Below are 21,448 nucleotides of genomic sequence, written 5' to 3' on the forward strand. Positions count from 1 at the left end.
CTTGATAAATTTTTCTAGATAAATTGAACATACCATTCTTGCATTCCAGTTCCTTATCTAAAAGGCACCTTAGGAAGACAAGAAATACAACCTGACTATCCTAAATCAAGTATCAGTCATTCACTCTACTAAAGATCAGCTTTATTTCTTTTCTTATCCAGTTGTCTTGTCAAATATCTTTTGCTTGCAGATGGATGTAAAAATAAAATTTTTGAGGTGGTAGATGGATATCATTTCCTAGTGTGAAATCACCACACTCTTTATTAGAGGTTTGAAGTGGCTTAAAATTCACTGTGGACTACTCTAGAGCAAGGTTTCTGGATAATTTAACTCGTAGCTTATCCAATATGTGCCATCCAGTCATTTTCAAGTCTTGGTGATCATGTGAACAAAAGCGCAACATTCCACTTGGCCTCTTGTCCTTTCTTTCAGCAATTGTAAGTTCAAGTTGGTAAGTTTTTTTTATGTTATCCATCCAACTCTTTTGCAGTCTTTCCCTTCTCCTCATTCCCTCAATCTTCCCTAACATAACTGCCTTTTTCAATGATTCATCAGCTTGCATAATATGTCCAAAGTATATCTATCAACTTCTGTTTAGCGATCATTTCTTCCAAGGATCATTCTGTCTTTATAATCTCTAAAACCTTATTGGTCATTCTTGCAGTCTGTGGGATTCTTAATAGTCTCCTCCATGCCCATAATTCAAATGAATCAATTCACTTTCTGTCTTTCTTCTTAATAATCCACATTCGCATTCATACATCACTACTGGAAATACCATTGCTTTGACAGTTATAACTTTCATGTCCTTACTCACACCTCTCTGTCTTTCACAATTTTTGTCAGGTTTAACATAACTTTTATTCCTATGACTATCCTTCTTTTAATTTTTAATTTCATCTACACATTTACCATCATTTCTGATTCTGAACCCCAGTAAATAATAACTTTCAGTGATTTCTATTTTATCTCCCTCTATTATAAATTCATTTAAATTGTAAGAAGCCATCACATAATATAGTATAGGTTTGTAATTTTTTATGAGTAGGATTCATATTAAAAAACAAAAACAACAACAAAAAAAAAACAGGAAGATTTGTCAGTATACAAACATGATTATATGTGATTTATCCAGTATAGGTAAACTACCATGTTCAAATTGTTGCACATATCTTTTTCTTTTTGGTTTTTGGTCATTATCTGTTGATTCTGTGTGTAAGTTATTCCTTATTATTAACATGGGAAGCAGCCAGAGTTGCACTATTGAAATGGTGGTAATCAGTTCCTCTGTGCATTTGTTGAAATTCACTCTAAAAGATATTTACTCCGTATCTTGTGGAGTGAACAAGATGATGATTGAGTAGTTTTGTTATACATGCATCATTTGCCTGGCAAGTTTATATCCCACATATGATAAGAAGAACATTTAATTAGCCTGTTTTGAGCAAAAAATTGGTATTTCTGATATATAACTACTCTTTATTATTTGTTAGTTTTTATTTTCTTTCGATTTTTATGAGTTGAACAGAGTGGAGCATAGTAAAATTATTGACGTATTGGACAGAAAGAAAGGAATGAGCTTCCAAGATTTCTTTGGTTATCTTGAAATTCTTGCGAGTTCTTTTCTGCTACGAAGTTTGTTTAAAAAGTTTGTAAATTTGTAAATTTCCAATAGACAGCAACACAATTCATTCATTCATACCAGTGTCAGCACGTATCATTTTTTTTTCATCACCCCTTGCAAAATTTTAGCCACTTGCAACACATAGTTCTTGTTTGGCAAACATTTAAAATGACCATATTCGCATTTTTTCATAAAAATGGAGAAAAACGAGTTTCATGCAGTGATAAAACACTTTGATTTGAAGAAGTGGACTGCCGTGCAGATCAAAGCTGAGTGAGATGCAGTTCATGGGGACTCTGCACCAGCATTAAAGACTATTTATTTTTGGATAAATGAGTTTAAATGTGGTCGTAAGTCCATCAAAGATGAAGTGTGCTCCAGACACTGAATGAGGTCACTACGAAGGAAATGATTGACAAAATCAATGGTATCGTTATGGAAGACCACCACGTGAAAGTGCATGAGATTGCCGAGATTGTAGGCATCTCAACTGAACGGGTATAATATCCTGCATGAAAAATTGCACATAAAAATGCTGTGTGCATGATGGGTGCCATGATTGTTGACTGTCAATCAAAAACGCATCCGAAAAGTCATTTCAGTGCAGTGTTTGGCAATGTTCAATTCGCAGGCTTTTTTGCATCTATTTGTGACTGTAGATAGATGAAACTTGGATCCACCACTATACACCTGAGTTCAAGCAGCAGTCAATATGATGGACAATGCCTGGTGAAAGAGCTACAAAAAAAAGCGAAGACTGTTTTGTCAGCTGGGAGGGTGATGGCCACTGCTTTTTGGGATTCCCAAGGAATTATCATGATTGACTATTTGGAAAAGGGTAAGACAATAACAGGAGTCTATTATGTGTCATTGTTGGACTGTTTAAAAGAAGAAATGAATAAAAAACGGCTAAGATCGGCATACAAAAAAGTGCTTTCATCAAGATAATGCACCTTCCCACACATCTGCCGTCGCCATGGCAAAATTGCACAAATTGAGGTTCGAATTGGTTCCACATCCACCGTATTCTCCGGACTTGGCCCTGTGTGACTTCTTCTTGTTTCCAAACTTAAAAATTTGGCTCATTGGGAAAAAATTTTCTTCAAACAAGGATTTCATCAAGGCTGTCAATGACTATTTTGCACAATTTTGACAAATCCTACTTTTTTAGATTGGATGAAAAAATTGCAAACTCACTGGACCAAATGTGTAGACCTCGATGGAGACTATGTTGAGAAAAAAGGTGATTTTTTCCAAAAAAAATGTGTTTAACTTATTTTTTTTACCAAACTTTTCAAACAACCCTCGTAGTTTTGTATACCTTTTGTACACTTCTTTGGAGAGTTTGTTATTATGAGTTGAACAGCATGAGAGTTTAATGCCAGAATAGAACAACAGTTGAAAACTGTTTTAATAATCAATGTATGATGGCTGGAATTATCATATTGCAAAACTCAATGTGCATCATGTCCAAGGTGTGTATATGAAATTTTTGATGAACAATGACTAGACTTGATGCAAGATGATGCCTTGGTTCTTATTGCATCTGACTTCCGTGAAGTCAGAGACTCATTGTGGTAGGCACACATTATCACACACACACAAAGCTCATCAAACTGTGCCTTAAACTGATTCAATGTGTCTACATTCACAACACACTCAGGAAGTGCATTCCACTTGCTAACTACTCTCCATGTAAAAAAAAACCCTGCTCCTAATTCCTCTGCTCAGCCCTCCCTTATAGAGTTTCCTGGGATGGCCTCTTGTCCCCCCCCCTCCCATTCTATGAAAATTCACATGTCAACCTGATAACTCCTGACTAGCTTATATGTCTCGATCATAATCATATCTCAACCCCCCCCCTTCTCCTCCTATTCATGAGGCTTTGCAATTTACATTCTCTCAATCTGTCATCATACTGGGCCTCTGGGTTTCTTCTTGATGGGGAGGAGGTAGAGAGGATCCAGAGGCGAGTGACCAAGATGATAGCTGGTCTATGGAATGATCCTTACGAGAACAGGTTGAAGATCTGTGGGTTACAGAAATTGGTTGATAGGTGGAAAAGGGGTGATATGATTGAGACATTCAAATTACTGAAGGGTTTTTACAAGATTAATTCAGAAGAAATTTTTCAGAACAGGTCTGGCGATGGGAGAACTAGGGGCCATCCATGGAAACTGAGCAAGAGTGTAGTTAACAAGGGTGTTAGAACTAGGTTTTTTACTTGGAGAGTGGTGAATGAGTGGAATAAGCTGCCAGAGTTTGTGTGGGTGCCATGACTGTAAATGAGTTCAAAGCAAAGTATGATAGATACTGTGCGAATGCCAAATAGTTGTTCTTGATATGATGTTTAGGGCCTCCCTCGATGAGTCTAAGGACTCCTTAGATGCAATAATCCGTATGAGGCCTGATCAAGGTCATTACAATGGCATCATAACTTCTTTATTTCTGCATGTCAAGGTCTTCTGTATCATTTCCATTATCCGATGTGACATCATCACAACTTTTCCAATGTGGCCTCTGAATTTAGGTCCTTGTCCAACATTACTTCCAGATCTAAAGTTTTAAAAGTTTCTCCACTTGGTGGAGAAACTTTAAAACTTTACACTTCTGCACTACTCTCTTTTTACAACTCTTACACTTTTGGTGGAGAAACTTTATACTTCTGCCCATTCATGCAATCTATTCAAGTCCTCCTGTAAGACCATAACATCTCCTTGACTATGCATTGTTCTCCCCATTTTGCAACATCTACAAAGAGCTGCATATCACCAGTTAAGCCCATCCCAATATCAATAATATACAAATGGAACAACAATGGTCCTGAAATTTATTTAACATCTTGTCATGTGGCAGTCTATCAAAAACTTTTGCAAAATCTAAGTGTACCACTGTAAATGCATCTCCCTTGTCGAAGACATTTGTCATCTTGTTATAGTACATGAGTAAGTTAGTATAAACATGATCTCCCTTTAACACACCCATGATGATAACTGCAGAGAATACTGCTGTTATTAACCGATTTCTGTATCCTACTTCTCACCAATCTCTCTAGTATCTTCACCACAACTACAGATATCTAGATTGGCCTATAATTTGTAATCATGGCCTTATCACCAGCTTTATGCAGTGGAGCAATTTTGCCTTCTTTTCACTCCCTTGGAACCTGTGCTGTTGTAAGACTCCTGTTAAACAGGCATGCCAATTCCTTGGAATATTTCCTTAAGATATGTGGTGATGTCATCAAATCCTATTGCCTTATCGACATCGAGGTTATTTATTTCCTAAATACCTCCTTCCTACTCACAATTAAGTCATCTTCTCCTATGTTCTCTACACTTAAGTTTCTCATGATTTTGCTCTGATGAGGGATGAAACATTCTTATAAATCGATCACTGAATACCTCAACAATGTCTTCTCAGTTACCATTCACATCATTTTACCATAATTATTCTTCCTTCTACTTGCCACATATCTAAAAAAAACTCTCTAGGCTTTTCTTCACCTTATTTGCTAATTTCTGCTCATATTGCACTTTTGTTGTCCTTACTGTCTCCTGGCTTGTTCTTTATACTCTTTGTGTAACTGATTATTATTTCTATATAATTCATCTTGTACTGCCTCCAAAGTGCCTTCTTCCAGATTTCATGCTTAAGCCCATCATTCATCCATTTTACACCTACTTTATTCAGCCCTTTGACCTTTGGAATACATTCATATTCTATGCTGCTTGGGAACTGATAAAGAAATACATAACAGCATTTCTTTGTCAGTTCCCAAGCAACATATATTTCCTTACTGCTGAACTCCTCATTCCATGCTATAGCTCCAAGCTGTCTCCTAAGCTTGTCATAATCACTAGCCTTGTACTTCCACATATATCCTTTCCTCACAGAAGTCTGCATATGGCCCACAACTCAAGTGATCAATTCAAGATCACATGATTTCTGAAGCTTCCTGGAATTTTCTGACAAAGTGGTTATGGTCCACATATGACTTTTCTGTTTTCTGCCATAGTACAGGATGACCTTTGTTGAAAGTATTGTATGATGGACTAATCCAGATTTGTGTTTTCTGTTATTTTCCACATCATTAAACATGTTCTGACCTGTGAATTCCTCTGTAGAATCCTGCTTGTTCTACATAATGTATGCCACATATACATTTGATTTCATATACCCCTGGTTTTTTAAGGGGTGGGTGGAGGTAGTTTAGGAGGATGTAAAAACCATGTAAACAACATAATGCATAGTTTCTCATGCTGACTTGCATAGTGGAATGAATGCTATTTTTATGTCGTGTTGTCAAAGTATTTCAGAAATTTTGTCTGTTACATGTTGGGTATAAGGAAGAGTTACTATTCCATTGCATTCTTGTCATTGTCTGGGAAGGGTTTTGCAAGATCTTGTTCATTGTTTTGTACCTATATCCATTTTGAGATAGTGTAACTGATGTGTTTAAGTTCATGATTCTTCTTTTCTGTGTTGCTAGAAATATGTTCATCATATTTTAGTATTTTAATAATTCCTGTTTTTTTTTTTTTTTTTTTTTTTTTTTTTTGTATGTGGGATGGTGGTGAGATGAGGTATGGAGGTTTCTTCTGGCGCATATATGCTTTCTATATACTGAATAGCTGAGTTTGCTTTCTTCAGATACGTCTAGGAGTATGTAAAGAAATGGGAGGACCTCCTTGACTTCTCCTCCTCCTTCCCATGGTCTGACTACTGCTTCAGTTCTTCTGATCCAAACACCTGCTCAAACTGGATAACAGAAATCATCCTCACAGGAATGAGGGCTTTCATCCCTTATTCCACTCCAAATTCTCAGCTACCATCCAAGCCTTGGTTCTTAAAAAAAAAAAAAAAAGTGTGCCAATGCTGTAAAAGAAAAAAACCTCTGCTTACCACGAATGACTCAAGACCAAAATTCCAGCTTCCTACTCTGACTATACTGCAGCTCACAATAGTTGCAAAAGAATCATCACCAAGTCAGAGTCAGATTTTGAAAGGGCCAAATGCTGCAAACTCACCTCCTGCCAAAATGGCAGTCACTCCTTGTGGTCCCTTGCCAAAGCCATTAGGCACAACTTCTGTCTACCCAGGTTTCTACCACTTTTACATTCCGATGTTATTGTAGTTATATCACCTAAAGACAAGGCCAATTTACTGGCATCACTCTTCCCTTCCAACTCCTGCATTGATGACCAGGCAAAGTCCCCTCCATTCCACCAGGAATGGCTCCCTTCATGTCTCCCATAGTCTTTTGACAAAAAAGTAATCTGAAGAATACTTAATACAAACAAGGTATCTAGTCCTGATGGTAACCCACCAATTGTGTTAAAAAATTGTGCTCCAGAACTAACACCTATCCTGTATTGCCTCTTCAATCTACCCTATAACATGGAAACAGGTCCACATCCAGCCCATCCCAAAGAAAGGTGATAAAAGCTAACCAACAAACTACCATTCAATTGCTCTCAATTCTGTTCTCTCTAAAATTATGAAGGTCATCAATAGCCAACTCTTAAACCATTTAAAGACATACTAATCAATCAGTGAACAACAGTATGGATTCCATCACTCACGATCTACAGCTGATCTTCTTGCTGCTTTCACCACCCACCTCTGGACTCAGGCCTTGGAGAAACTCACGTGGTTGCCCTCGACATTTCAAAGGCATTTGATCAGGTTTGCTATAAGGGCCTGCTTAGCAAACTGCCATCCTATGGTCTGCCTTCCTCACTCTGCAATGGATCATCAACTTTCTCACTGGTCACTCACTGCATGTCATAGTGGATGCTGTAATCTCCTCAGATTTCCCCACTAGCACAGGGATACCCCAGGGTTCTGTTCTTTCACCCACTCTCTTCCTCTTGTATATAAATGTATATATATATATTGTTCTCTCAGACTTCCAATCCTATCCATAGCTTTGCCAATGACAGTAACACTCCATTTCTCCTTTTTCATTTGACAAACCTTGTAGTACTCAAGTATTAGACTCCTCAAGATCTACCCATGACTAATGACCTGAACTCAGATCTCCTAGCTATATCCTAGTGGGGCAAGGACAAACTTATAAACTTCAATCCACCAAAACTCGGTTCTGTTTGATCTCTCACAAGAAAGAGCTCACATCCCTCTCCCTTACCTTCAGTAATACTGAAATATCCAAACACGATCAAATTTCTTATTTTGGGCTGACCTACATCTCCAATCTTTCCTGCACGACCACATTTCAACTATAGTTTCTGCAGCTGCCAAAAACTTTTTGTACTTTTTTGCACAAGGCACTACTTCACATCTGCTAACTCTATACAAAGCGCAAATCTACCCAGCCATGGAATATTCATTCCATATTTGGGTTGGGGTGGTAATTAATGATCCTCTCTCACAAACTCACTTCACTCTCTTTCTCAGAGACGTTTAGTTTTTGCCTTGTGCCTCTTCTACAGATACTTTCATAGACAGTACTCTGCTGAATTGGCCACTATTATTCTTCCACTCTCCTCCAAAATCATTAAAACAAAAGGCACTGCTAACCAACTCTCTTTTACAGTGTATATGTGTGTGTGTGTATATATATATAAAAAATGATAAGCCTTTTTATGTTACATTTGTTTGTCATGTTTTTCGAAACGTTTTGAAACTCAGGGGCTATCCTGAGTGTTGAGTCATCAGAATTCCAGGAGAACTGGCCTACCAGTCTGGAACATGGGGGTTGAGCAGTGGCAGTGTAGGTGCCAGGGGGGGTAGCCCCCCTAGTATATATATATATATATATATATATATATATATATATATAAAAAATCACCACTTGCACCATGATTTTCCACCCTCTCCATTAACTATGTGAGTTTTTTATAAATCAGAAGTATTCTTTACGTTTTTTGAATTATGCTCATTCATCTTTTGGCCTCATTATTTGATGTTTGGTGCATAATCAATCTCTAGTTAATAGAAATTTAGGAAAGAATTTTAAATATTACTGCACATTCTTCCTTGTGAAGTATTTCACAGACTGAAATATGATTTTATGATATGATATAAAATCAGACAAACACAGTTGATGTTCATTATAGCAAACATTATTATATTGAATTCACTTACTATAACAAATCCCTGCCACCCACCCTGGGGAAAAAAAAATTCTTAGCCAAAATTTTTTAGCTTCAGTTCCTTGTCTAATGACATTCACTATAACAAACCGTCTACTAGCAATTAAACTATTTATTTGATCAACAGTACTACATAGATTCTTTAGAATTAACTTGGATTTTTATGGAAAAGTATATATTTAATTCAGTAAAGTGAATATTGTTTTAACAAATTTAAGTATTAATTTAAAAAAATACTTGTTTTTGTAGGCGTATCCATATCACTAAGGAAACATTGAATTGTCTGAATGGTGATTATGAAGTTGAACCAGGCAATGGTGGGGAGCGCCATATATATCTTCAAGATCATAATATTGAGACATTTCTTATAGTGGAAGATGAGAAAAACCGCCTCAGTAATGTTCGACCTCACCAGAATTCCAACATGAACAGTGTGTCAAAGGAAATGAGGATGATGGGCCATGCTGATGCTCATAATATAGAAAGGTAAATTTTATGTCTCTTCAACAAATTTTTAGATTCAGTACCAAGTTTGTTTTAGCATGCCAATTGTGATCTGTTCGCACATGTCTAGATAATTATCGATAATTATCAATAATTATCACCAATTTCTGATATGTGTACTTTTAAAGTACATATAGAATACTATGAGAGCCTGTGTAGCTCATTGGAAGTAGTGTTTGCACTCCATGGTGCTTGATTGCCCGAAGGAAGACCTGGATTCAAATCTAGTTGCCGACTAGAGGAACATTTTCTAAGCCTTTCTTTGACCAGTTCCCAAGTTATTCGATCTCTGGCATGAGTAAGTTGGTTTTTCTCCTGGAAACTCAGGTTTTTCATCTGGTAAACTCATGAAAATAGACCGTAAAATCCACACCATCTCAGACAATAAATATATAGTGTTAGGATTAGGGACCACGAGATGGTGGCACTTGTCAGCTGCCTCTCTTCACCGGATGCCAGATATTGTTAGTGATAGTATTGGGCCAGCTATCTGTAATTGGCCTTCAGTGAAGATTGAACTGCCTTCTCAGTCTCCAAAAGGTTAGATAAGGCTAAAATGGCCTCACCTACTCCCTAAGGGAAATCAAAGGCATTAGTGGTTTTTTTTTAAGATTACTGTAATAGCACAGCATAATTAAATTTATATCATTATTAGTTTCCTATTAATAATATTTTTCCAAATTAATCTATTTGTCAGGTTTCCAATATTGTCAAAACTTATATTTTGATCTAAGAAATTACTAACTGCATCAATCCACCTAGATCCTGATCTTCCTGACATAAGCTTATGTTGCTGGTCTCACCTCTCTCATGCAGTTTAATTGACCATACCACCTTTAGATTAGCTCTGTTTGACACATTCTTGAACACTGACATTGTCAAGTTTCTAATAAGATTCTGCCATTGAATTGCCATTGATACTACATGTTCACCTCCCCTCCAGTTTTTCTCAGAATGTTCATATCTATAGCTGTTCTCTGATCAACTATTTCATTCCTAATCCAACTTTAAAATCAGTTTAAAGATAATAAAATTACATTATCAAGGAAAGTGACATTAAACCTAATGCCAGAATTTCACTTAGACTTGTCTCTTTAACAGATGATGGTATAATAAATCCAGTACAGTTCTTTAGGATTCTTTAACTAAATCAGAGATCTGCTGTATCTGAATTTAATATAAAAGTTTAATATGAAAATCATCAATAAAAAGACAAAAACTATGAAAACAGATAGGCACATTGAAAACAACTCCATTTCAAACAAGTGGAAAGGTGTCGGCATTACATGTTAGTTTATTTTAACAGTATCGATTACAACACAGAATGATAAGAAAATAATATTTATTAACTTATTAGCTGTATTTTGCAGGTATTATATCCAGCATCTTCACAGCATAAGAACAGTTTGTCACAGTACATGAAACAACAATTTTTTTAAACTAGTCCCACTGTTATACCAAATTGTTGTTGTTTCATGTACTGTGATAAACTGCGTTCTTGTGTTCTGAAGATGCTGGATATAATACCAGTGAAATATCAGCTAATAATTTAATAAATATTATTTATTTTCTTATCATTCCATGTTGTAATCAGTACCATTAAAATAAACTAACAATTTCATTTTCAGTGGAGAAGCTACAAAGTAAAGCATTTTAGCTTTTTGGCAAAATTTTTATTGAAGACAACAAATTAAATATGGAAATGGGGAACAAACAACACTGTCTATCGACAAAAGACCAATAGCAATTAGTCTGCAGAAGTTGGATGGTAGGCAGAAAAGCAGATATGATAGAAATTCGGTATTATTTCTGGGAAAATTCTCATGTTACTCTACTAAAATAAACTATTATTTTAATGGCTAATATAGCTTACTTTCGTATAGGATTGCCCCTTTTTTTACAATGTCATTGGCTCTTTACTAAAATCTTAGGGCATTATTGAAGTGTTATAAAACTAATATATGAAGAATAATATAGGAGAAATTGGACATACTTCTTTTTTTTTTTGGATGTTGTTTTCTGTCTCCCTGTCCTGGCAATATGCATTCATCTTCTGTTAAGCTGTTAAAAGGAAGGGGGGGGGGGGTAAAGTAATGTGGAGAATTATTTGGAAAAATCTGGGTTTTTGATATGTACAATATTATTATTGTTATTAAGGGGGGGTAGAGAGAGGGATCTGAAGATAGAAATTATTTTTGGGGGAAGAGGAGGGATTGATGGGAAAAAATCAGGGGTGGGAGTAACGGGGTGCGAGCCGTTTCGACAATGTGTCGTCTTCGGAACTCGTGAGTGAAGTGGAGACTATGTCATGTCGGCTAGGTGTTTCTGTCTTTGGTGTGCTTGTGTTGTCTCCTATTGGTTGGAGTCATGACCTAATTTTTATGTTATGGAGCTTCCAACTCTCATAGATTATGTAGGGTTTGTGGTCATTTATTGAGTTTTCGTCATATTTTATGGCTATCATTTCCGATATTCTAAGCATTTTGAAAGTTTATTTTTCACTTGGTTAGAGTATAATAAAATTAGTTTAATCCTTTATCCAAGTGTGAGCAAACAAAGTTTGCGCCTGAAAGTATCTTCAGGACTGGGTTAAGGTGATACAGCACCAGGGCAACTTGTTGCAAAGGTGGAGCAAGAGACCTCAATAAAGGTCAAAACTAGTCTGGGTAGTAGCCCTTCGCTTAATGCATAACATTAGACTTATCCGCAAGGAGATGTGTTTTGCATTATAGGAGATACTAAGGTAGGAGTGCTGGTAGCTTGCTCCACCTTTGCAACGAGTTGCCCTGGTGTTGTACCACCTTAACCCAGTCCTGAAGATACTTTCAGGCGCAAACTTTGTTTGCTCACACGTGGATAAAGGATTAAACTAATTTTATTATACTCTAACCAAGTGAAAAATAAACTTTCAACATCTTTCTCTAAATCCAGAGTAATTTATTAAAAAAGGGTGGCACACCATTTGGCAACTCCTATAGGTAGAGATGACCTGCTAATGCTTCTGCCTGGTATCTCTACTTGGGCCTAGCTCCCACTGAAGAGACCTCAATAAAGGTTGAAACTAGTCTGGGTAGTGGCCCTTCCCTTAATGCATAACATTAGACATATCCGCAAGGAGATGTGTTTTGCATTATGTTTTGCATTATATAGGAGATACTGAGATAGGAGTGCTGGTAGCTTGCTCCACCTTTGCAACGAGTTGCCCTGGTGTTGTACCACCTTAACCCAGTCCTGAAGATACTTTCAGGTGCAAACTTTGTTTGCTCACACTTGGATAAAGGATTAAACTAATTTTATTATATTCTAAGCACTGTTGTCTTGTATGTTTAATATTATGGCCTTGTCGATTTGCAGGGTATGTTTCTGTTCAAGGGCATGGACTGCTATTTCAGTTTTTCCTGTACTTTGTATCCTGTTTTTCTTTTTATTGTTTAAATGTTTTAAATGTTCTGGGATATGGTTGTTATAGTCACGGAAGTGTTCTTGTGGTCTTGTTCATAAAGACCTGATAGTAAAACCTGTGTATGTGACATCACATTCTTTTTGGCAAGGAAATTTGTAAAAAAAAAAACATTGTGGTGTTCTAATATTTCTTTGTGTGTGTTATTCATCACAAACCAAAAATTGGCAACACTTCTAAAACCTGCAGAATCTCACAGCAAAATTCCAGAATACAAATAAAATTAATCTCACCAGAAAATTTGATTCCCTAAAATGTATGCAGGATCATCCCACATCCCATCATAATTCTAACTTTTTAAAAAAAGTTGTAATAAATAATTCTTCCCATCCACTTTCATCGGCAGAAGAAAGTGTACTTGCTAAAGATCTCAATTTTGTTATTGCTCATACTTGCATACCTAAAGAACTATTCTTAACCAAGATAGAAAAAGCAGCATCCTTATTACCAAACCAAGAAGCAAACCTTCTTCGTATGGAAGCTATATTCACCATAAATCATGCAAGCCTACCATCTGACAACATTTCTCATTCTGAAAGATCAGCTATTAAAAACTTAAGAAATAATAATGACATCATCGTTCTCCCTGCAGACAAAGGGAATGCTACTGTCATCTTAGACAAATCTGATTACCATAACAAAATTTTGGAACTACTAAACACTGACACTTAGTCTGAACTAAATAGTGACCTTACAAAAGAACTGCACAATAGAACCAACAATTTACTGAAAACCACCTCAGAGTTACCAAGAAACATCCATCTTTCCCTCAGGTCGATTCATCTGCTAATCCCACTATTATATGGACTCCCAAAGATCCATAAATTAAACTCTCCACTCAGACCAATCATTGAATGCATAAACTCCCCTACTTACAACCTATCTAAATACCTAAATACCTAAATACCTACTTACAACCTATCTAAATACATCCTTTTTAAAAAGCCTATCCGGAAATTCCTTTTCTCATATAAAAAATTCAGCTGATTTTGTGTCCAAAATCAAAGACATCAAACTCAACAAATCAGATTTAATGGCAAGTTTTGATATAGTTTCTCTCTTCACAAATGTACCTACTCAAGAAGTCCTCCATCTTCTCCTGAACAAACTATCCAAGAAATTATTTTCCTTACTCTCCCACTGTGTAAATTCAGGATACTTAAAATTCAAAAACAATATTTACAAACAGAACTCAGGATTGGCTATGGGCGGTGTACTCTCTCCGATTCTTGCTGATATATTTCTTAGGGATTTTGAAGAAAAAGCAATTAATTCCTCAACTCTTAAACCCGAAATATGGTATCGTTATATAGACGATGTATTCCTCATTAAATTTAAACATGTGATCCACAGTAGTAGGTTTTTTTTTTTTTTTATTATGTAAATATTTTGTCCTAGGTATCTTAGGACATCATCAGTACAGTAGAACAATACTAGGAATGACACAAAGGATAGGGCACGTACGTACAATGGAATCAAAATTGCGTGCAGTGGCACGTTGCGGCCTGAATTAAATTGAATTGAATTAAATTAAAATTAAATTACAATTAAGTTATTTTTTACAAAATTTTGTATGACAATTTCCCATACTTTAGGGATGGCAAGAACATCATTGCGGTTTAGATTTGGTCTGTGAAGTAGGGATTCAGCACTTTCTTTATATAAGCGTTCATATTTATATGAAAATCTGTGTAGGAGTTTTATCTTTCCCAGTGGATCTTGTGGTTTGGGTTTTCAACTCAGTGTTGAGCGATGCCTGATTGTTGTGGTTTGATGAGACGGATATGGTCTTGATGTTCCAAAATGTGTTTAACAACTGATCTGCCTGTCTGTCCATAATAAGAGAGTTTACAGGAGCATGGAACCTCGTATACACCAGGCAGTAGCATAGGTGAAAGTTTGTCTTTAGGTGAAGGTAACAAGTTGTGGATCTGGTTGATGGATTTGTAGGTGGCAGCAAGATTGCATTTCTTCATAATTTTCGAGAGCCGTTCGGAGATGCCTTTGATATAAGGTATGGGAATCCTATGGGCTTGTTCTTGTCTAGGGTGATATGTGGAGAAGTTGCTGATGATTTTTTGAGTTGTTTTGAGATTGTATCCATTTAGAGTGGGTGTGTTTTTGATCATTTCCAATTCTTGTTTTAGAGAATCCTTGGAGGAACAAAATCTGTGTGCTCTGGTTACCAATGATTTAATGATGCCAAATTTTTTCCAAATTGATGCCAAATCCTTTGTGTCATTCCTAGTATTGTTCTACTAGGAACAATACTAGGAATCATCAGTTCCATTTACTGATGATGTTCTAAGATACATAGGTGAAAGTTTGTCTTTAGGTGAAGGTAACAAGTTGTGGATCTGGTTGATGGATTTGTAGGTGGCAGCAAGATTGCATTTCTTCATAATTCCTTACTCTAGGAATTATGAAGAAATGCCTAGAGTAAGGAATACCTAGGACGAAATATTTACGTAATAAAAAAACAAACAAACCTACTACTGTGGATCACGTGTGTTAAATTTAGTCATGAATTCTCCACAGGTTTCTCTATATAATCAAGATGTCATCTGGGAACACGGTGTCAACAACCTCAATTTTTTCTAGACCACCTCAACAAGTTTCATGAGAAAATCAATTTTACCTACGAACTAGAATCCAACGACTGTCTCCCCTTTCTGGACTTAAAACTTACAAGATGCGCTGAAAATATCAAAACCCACACACACAGACAGACAGAAGATACCTTCATGCTTCTTCCTATCACTACCCTTCACAAAAATTTGGTATTATTTCAACCCTGGCACATCGAGCCAGATCTTTACAAACAGATGAAACAGAAATTGAAAATGAACTCCATTTACTAAAAAGGACTTTTGTCAACAATGGTTTCTCTCTTAAAAAGATTGATAAATTTTTCTCTTTCCATCGCTCAACTGCTATTGAAGTTTCTTCTCCCCCAAGAGCTTTTATATCGTTGCCATACATCAGCTCTCTCTCCCCAAAACCAAAAATTCTTAAGAAATTCAACATTAGAACTTGCTTCACTATGTTTCCAAAACTTTGCTCCATACTAAGTAGACCTAAAGTGAAACATCTCCCTATTCAGTATCCAGGAGTCTACAAGATTTTGTGTGAATGTGGCAAACCATATTACGACCAGACAGCTAAATCCATCCTTTTACATATGGAAGAACACCAAAGAGACATATCCTACAATGGGACCAGGGCCAGCGCTCTCTAGCCATGTTCTCTTCTCTATTAACTCGGATGAAGGCCGCCAACACCTCGTAGACTGGCCGCAAACTTCTAATATCCATGTGTGTTATGATGAACTTGAAAGAAAGATTATCGAATGTAGAGAAATATTCCTCGATTCATCCCATATTAACAACAGCCTTAGCTACAATCTTTCTGATGCACACATTGCCACTCTCCAGTATTGGTATACTTATGACAGCTCACTCACGTAGTCAACTTCAATTGGAACTCCAGCACACATTCCTGTTTTAAAATGTACTATTGTCTTTTATACTAGATCTGTTGATGTAATTTTATCATGTCTCTGTTATTTTATATAATTCTTTGCCTGTGATACCTGAAGAAGTTGATTTATTCAACAAAACTAGTAGTATTTTACCATTAAACCTTATTCTTTTTCATTCTCAGTATATAGTCATTCAAACTAATTTTTTATAACATTATCTACCTAGTAAATATGAACAATAATATATATATATATATATATATATATATATATATATATATATATATAATTCCAAAAGTCTTTCAATTACTTTTTTGTCTTGCTATGTCTATGCATAATTTTGCTTTTTTAATTTTCTCTGTGTTCTCTAAGGACATTTGCTTACTTGTAAAAAAATTTCAGTCATTCTTCATAGAAAAGAAGCTAAAGCATTGGTTTCAAATGTCTTGTTTTGAAACATTTTTGTATTATCTGCAATAAGAGATGAATATTTGAGTCTACAGCTTGACCATGAAAGCTGCTTGGGAATCGGTAGCATCTGCTATGGGATGAAGAGGATGATTGGGTTTGTGAATTTTAGGCAATCTTATATCTGAGGAAGGCAGAAACTAAAAGATATGAGTTTTTGATAACTTCTCTAGGCCAAGACGTGACATTTTTTAGAAGCCTTTTTGACTTTTTTTTCTTTCTGAGACTTGGTTTGATCATAATCTAGCGATTTATATGAAGTATGAACTCTGAGCAGCACATTCATTGTCAATTATAATTACTGGAATTGTGGACAACTGTAGCATCACCTTTGTTACCTATGTATACTCTAATTCATCACTTTTATATATTTTAATTTCATTTCCTCCATTTATTGTTTCTTGTATGTTTTTGTGCATGTGTTATAACAATTTTAACTTTGTATTCCTGAAGTTCTCTGTGACAGAGATGAAATATCGAAACGATTAAAGCTGTTGTTTAATTATTTCTCTTTGTACTGTATGAGTTTACACCAGCACATAAGCCTAAATAAGAGGTTTATCACATCATTATTGGAGGAACTTTGCTTCAATTGGTGGAGAATGGGTAAGCACATCAAGACTGATAAAGGACTTAAATCCAGAATATTGCATCCTAGCCAAAGAAATTAATGTATTTTTTCCAAATATTAGAACTTCTTACCTGAAATTGCATGTACTACTTTAATGGAAAGGTAATTGCCATCATTTTTAAAATACTTTATTGTTTCTTACTTTAATGGAAAGGTAATTGCCATCATTTTTAAAATACTTTATTGCTTCTTATTTTCAAGAAACAATAACATCATAGAATACAAGATGTACAAAACATAAGCTTTATATTGCACATACATTCAAATGTTTTATTTATTTATTTATTTCATATGAAACTACCTATGAAATATTAAAACTGCGTGTATGTGTACTGTGAGGGAGGGAAAGACTAAGGGTTAATAATCTAGAAGCTATGCTCTAGAGACCAAATATTGAATTTTTTCAAGCCACTTCAGGCCTCCAGTATGCAAGGTAATGTTTTCATGTTGGGCAATGGAAATCATCTTACCACCTAATGGCATTAACAGTCATGAATTGCCTCTCCCCAGTTATCTTCTGGTTGACTAGTTATTGTTAGCATACTATGTGTGAGATATGCATTTCATTAGGGCATTGTAGTGGCAGGTGATTGGCATAGTCTTTATTTGCAGGAGGCCTAAGATGAACAACTAGATCAAACTTACATTTTAAGCCATTGTAGCATCTTTACATTAGAATTTCATGGAACAGATATTCATATTTCTGGTTGTTATTGAAGAATGTAAGGGCTCTTTCCCAAATGAGTTGTGAAACATGTCCAAAGTGTATGGTTTAAAGACTTGATTTTTCCTTTTTGTTATTTTCTATATTTTGTATATCATCCACTCACATGAGAGGCAGCAAAAACCAAAACATGACAGTATTGAGTGTATGGGCAGGTGATTAAGAGAGAAAGGAATCTGTTCATGTGTTTCTTGAACAACTGGAGGATGAAATCCTTGGGGTATGGGGAAGGGTGTTCAAAAGACCAGAGGTGTAGGGGAATAAATGAAAGAGGATGAGAAATTGGATCTATAATTTTGAAGCTGAACTGTATTGATGTTAACCCACAGCTCCTCATGTTTTTACATAGAGGAAAGTGAAGGAATTGTGATAGTTATTTCATTGCAACAGCTGTCATTTTAATACCTATAGAAAACACATAAATAGCCTCCACAGCACAGATGGTTTGAATACCTTCTTACATGTAAAAAACCTATATTAAGATTTTTTAACTGAAGAAACAACAGTTAGCTGGTTTCATATGGAGGCAGCAGGGTTTCTCCTTCCAGAAACTGGTTTTTCAGCCTGCAAAATAGACATGCTAGCCAGAATAACTCCACAATTGGCAGACAAAGCAGAGAGGATTAGCTGTCTTATCATAAACAGTATCTGGTTTCTAAGAAGCTAGGTTACTCGACCATGACATGCCATTGAGCCTAACATGAAAGATCATAAGCAGTATCTGGTTTCTAAGAAGCCATGTTACTTGACTGTGGCATGCCATTGGAAGATGGGACAGGAAAAGGCATAATGCATTTCTCAGAGAAATGTTCTCCTGAGAAAACAAATGGAGGGGAGTTTATGTAAGAGATCATCTGTGAGTAGATTTCCCCTCTTTTTTGATACCATCAAGCTTTAGGGAGGTTTTTGATGTGTGAGAACAGTATTCTAAGGTTGAGGACATTTGGAATTTATATGATGTTCGGAATTGTACAGGTAGCATTCTTGATTGCAAGTAGAAATTTTTTTTGAGACTGAGGAGAGGACTGTGAGGGTGAGGTGCCTATACCAGGCAAGGATACATATATGAGCCAGCCCAGTAAGAGAAATATGATCTTGATTAGAATTTTGAATATTATCAAAAGTAATGAGAAATGAAGTGATATCTTTCTCATGAGATAAAACTATGTTTTGGTGGCACTGAGTTCTCTAGGTTATTCTCACATCACTGAGAATGATACAGAGGTCAGTATTTAAGATTTTGGTTATGGAAGAGCTTGCCACTTGAATCATTTGAGCACTACAAGGTTTTTCGAATGAAGGAAGAATGGAGTGTGCTATAATCATCAAAACTATGGATAGGATTGAAGGTTAATGAGAGAGTCATTAATATATAGAAGAAGAATATATGCAAATGCACAAATCCCTCTGGTATCCTACATCAATAGGGAAACCTGAAGAGAGGGACATCCACCATAACTTGCAGTGAACATCTTGAAAAGAAACTGGTTACCCATTTGTAAAAGATTAGAAGAAAGACTATGTGATAATAGTTTGGTAAGGAGGGGTCTGTGTCAGATCCAACCAAATATCCTTAAAAAGTGAAGAAAAACCTTGTGATATTCTTTATACTTTTTCATGGCTTATGCCAATTGATGCACCATGAAAGGGAGTGGCAGAACCCATCTTGGTAATTAGTAATTCATTGGCAGGAACTCCAGGTTGGGGAAAAAAAAGTTGGCTTTTGATGACTCTCATCTCCACCCAATCATACTGTGAATATTCAATCACTGTGTGTATCAACTATTTAAAGTGCATAAAGAACTAGCACTATTAATAGCTATTGTGAATGGAAACATCACTTACCTTCAGCTTACCCAGGTATTTATCCTAGATATTAGCTAGATATTGTAGAACAAGTTGCATTTTACATTATATTAAAAAAAAAAAATAAAAGAAAGAGAAAAAAGAAACACAGTATGCCAAAAATCTAATTTTACAATCCAGTGATATTCAGGCTGATGTCATAAGTCTTTTCACAGTATGTCTGGAGAAGAAACAACTGATTTGTTATATCTGTATACCATATCACAATCTGATATGGTAAACTTACTCCAGCACTGTTTTAACTGTTTTGTTAATTCTTTTCATTCTTGTGTGTGTTTCTCTCTCTCTCTCTCTCTTTCTTTATATATATATATATATATATATATATATATATATAAGTGGGTAACCTGAAAAGTTCTCAGCCTAACAATGAAAAATTTAATACATTTATTAATTTTATTAATTATTAGTCTTAACTAACATATTACTTAAGACTAATACATTTATTCCAGCAATGCTCAGTGCCATTATCCCATCCCTGTAATGGTTCTTAGTAAGATCTGCAAAATACCCCTTTACAGCTGCAGTCACCTCTTTATTCGAAGAAAAACGCTGACCAGCGAAGAAGAGTTAGTTTTGGGAAGAGATAGAAGTAAGGGGGAGCCAAATCTGGGGAATAGGGTGAATGTTCCAACAATTCATTGTGCAGATCCCTTAATTTTCCCATTGCCAAAACACCTTTTTGGGCAGGTGCATTGTCCTGATGAAAGATGGTTTTTTCTTCTGCAAACTGGGTCTTTTCTCACAAATTTTTTTGTCTAGTCTGGTTCAAAGATTGGAATAATATTCAATATTCCATGGTTATTGTTTTACCCTTTTCAAGATAATTAATAAACAAAATGCCTTAAGCATCCCAAAACACCGATGCCATGACCTTGTCTTCTTTGGCACTGAACAGCCGGCTTCTGTCCACTGTTTTGACTACTGTTTGGATTCTGGTGTCTACTGGTGAATCCAAGTCTCATCCTTAGTAATAAATCAACGCACAAAATCAGTTTTATTCTTTTTAAAACACTCCAAACTGTTCACAGATTTTCATGCGAGTGTGTTTTTGATCTGCACGGCACCCATCTTGCCCAAAGCTTTTTCATTTGCAAATCATGCAAAATGTATCTTACACGTTCTTTTGAAATGCCTATAGTCCAGCAATTTCACTCGCTCACTCACTTTGACTTGCCACCGGTCATTCAATACCACATCGTGCACTGATCAATGACTTCTAGTGTTGTTGTTACACTTTTTCGACGTCCTTCACATGGATCATCTTCAAGGCTGGTACGGCCATGTTTAAACTTGGCAGCCCATTTCTTAATTGTCATAAATGAAGGAGAAGAGTGCCCATAAACTTTTATGAACTTCAAATGAATTTCTTTTGCCATTAAACCTTCTTTTACAAAGTATTTTATAACTGCACAATACTCAATTTTATCCATTTCAAGGGATACATACAACACTTTGGCTTCCGACAGCTGTATAGAAAAAATTACTTGATAGAATGACTTGCAATTTCACATCGATGCTTATGGCAGATGTACCAACTTAGGGGAAAAAAAAAATCTTGCTGATAGTGTT

General features: G+C 35.8%; 1 protein-coding gene across 1 annotated transcript in view; it reads left to right on the plus strand.

Annotated features, from left to right (window-relative positions):
- Positions 1-21,448, plus strand: part of LOC150099904 (adenylate cyclase type 5-like) — a 221,665-nt gene that overhangs the window by 52,375 nt on the left and 147,842 nt on the right. Inside the window, exons 6-7 of the mRNA XM_090403170.1 lie at positions 8,992-9,228; positions 18,216-18,242. Of these exons, the coding sequence (XP_090259296.1) occupies positions 8,992-9,228; positions 18,216-18,242 (264 nt within the window). The remainder of the gene's footprint in view (positions 1-8,991; positions 9,229-18,215; positions 18,243-21,448) is intronic.

Source organism: Typopeltis vanoorti, chromosome 13 (assembly GCF_054136105.1).
Source record: "Typopeltis vanoorti isolate ZY-2024b chromosome 13, IOZ_Tvanoo_1.0, whole genome shotgun sequence".
NCBI lineage: Eukaryota > Metazoa > Arthropoda > Arachnida > Uropygi > Thelyphonidae > Typopeltis > Typopeltis vanoorti.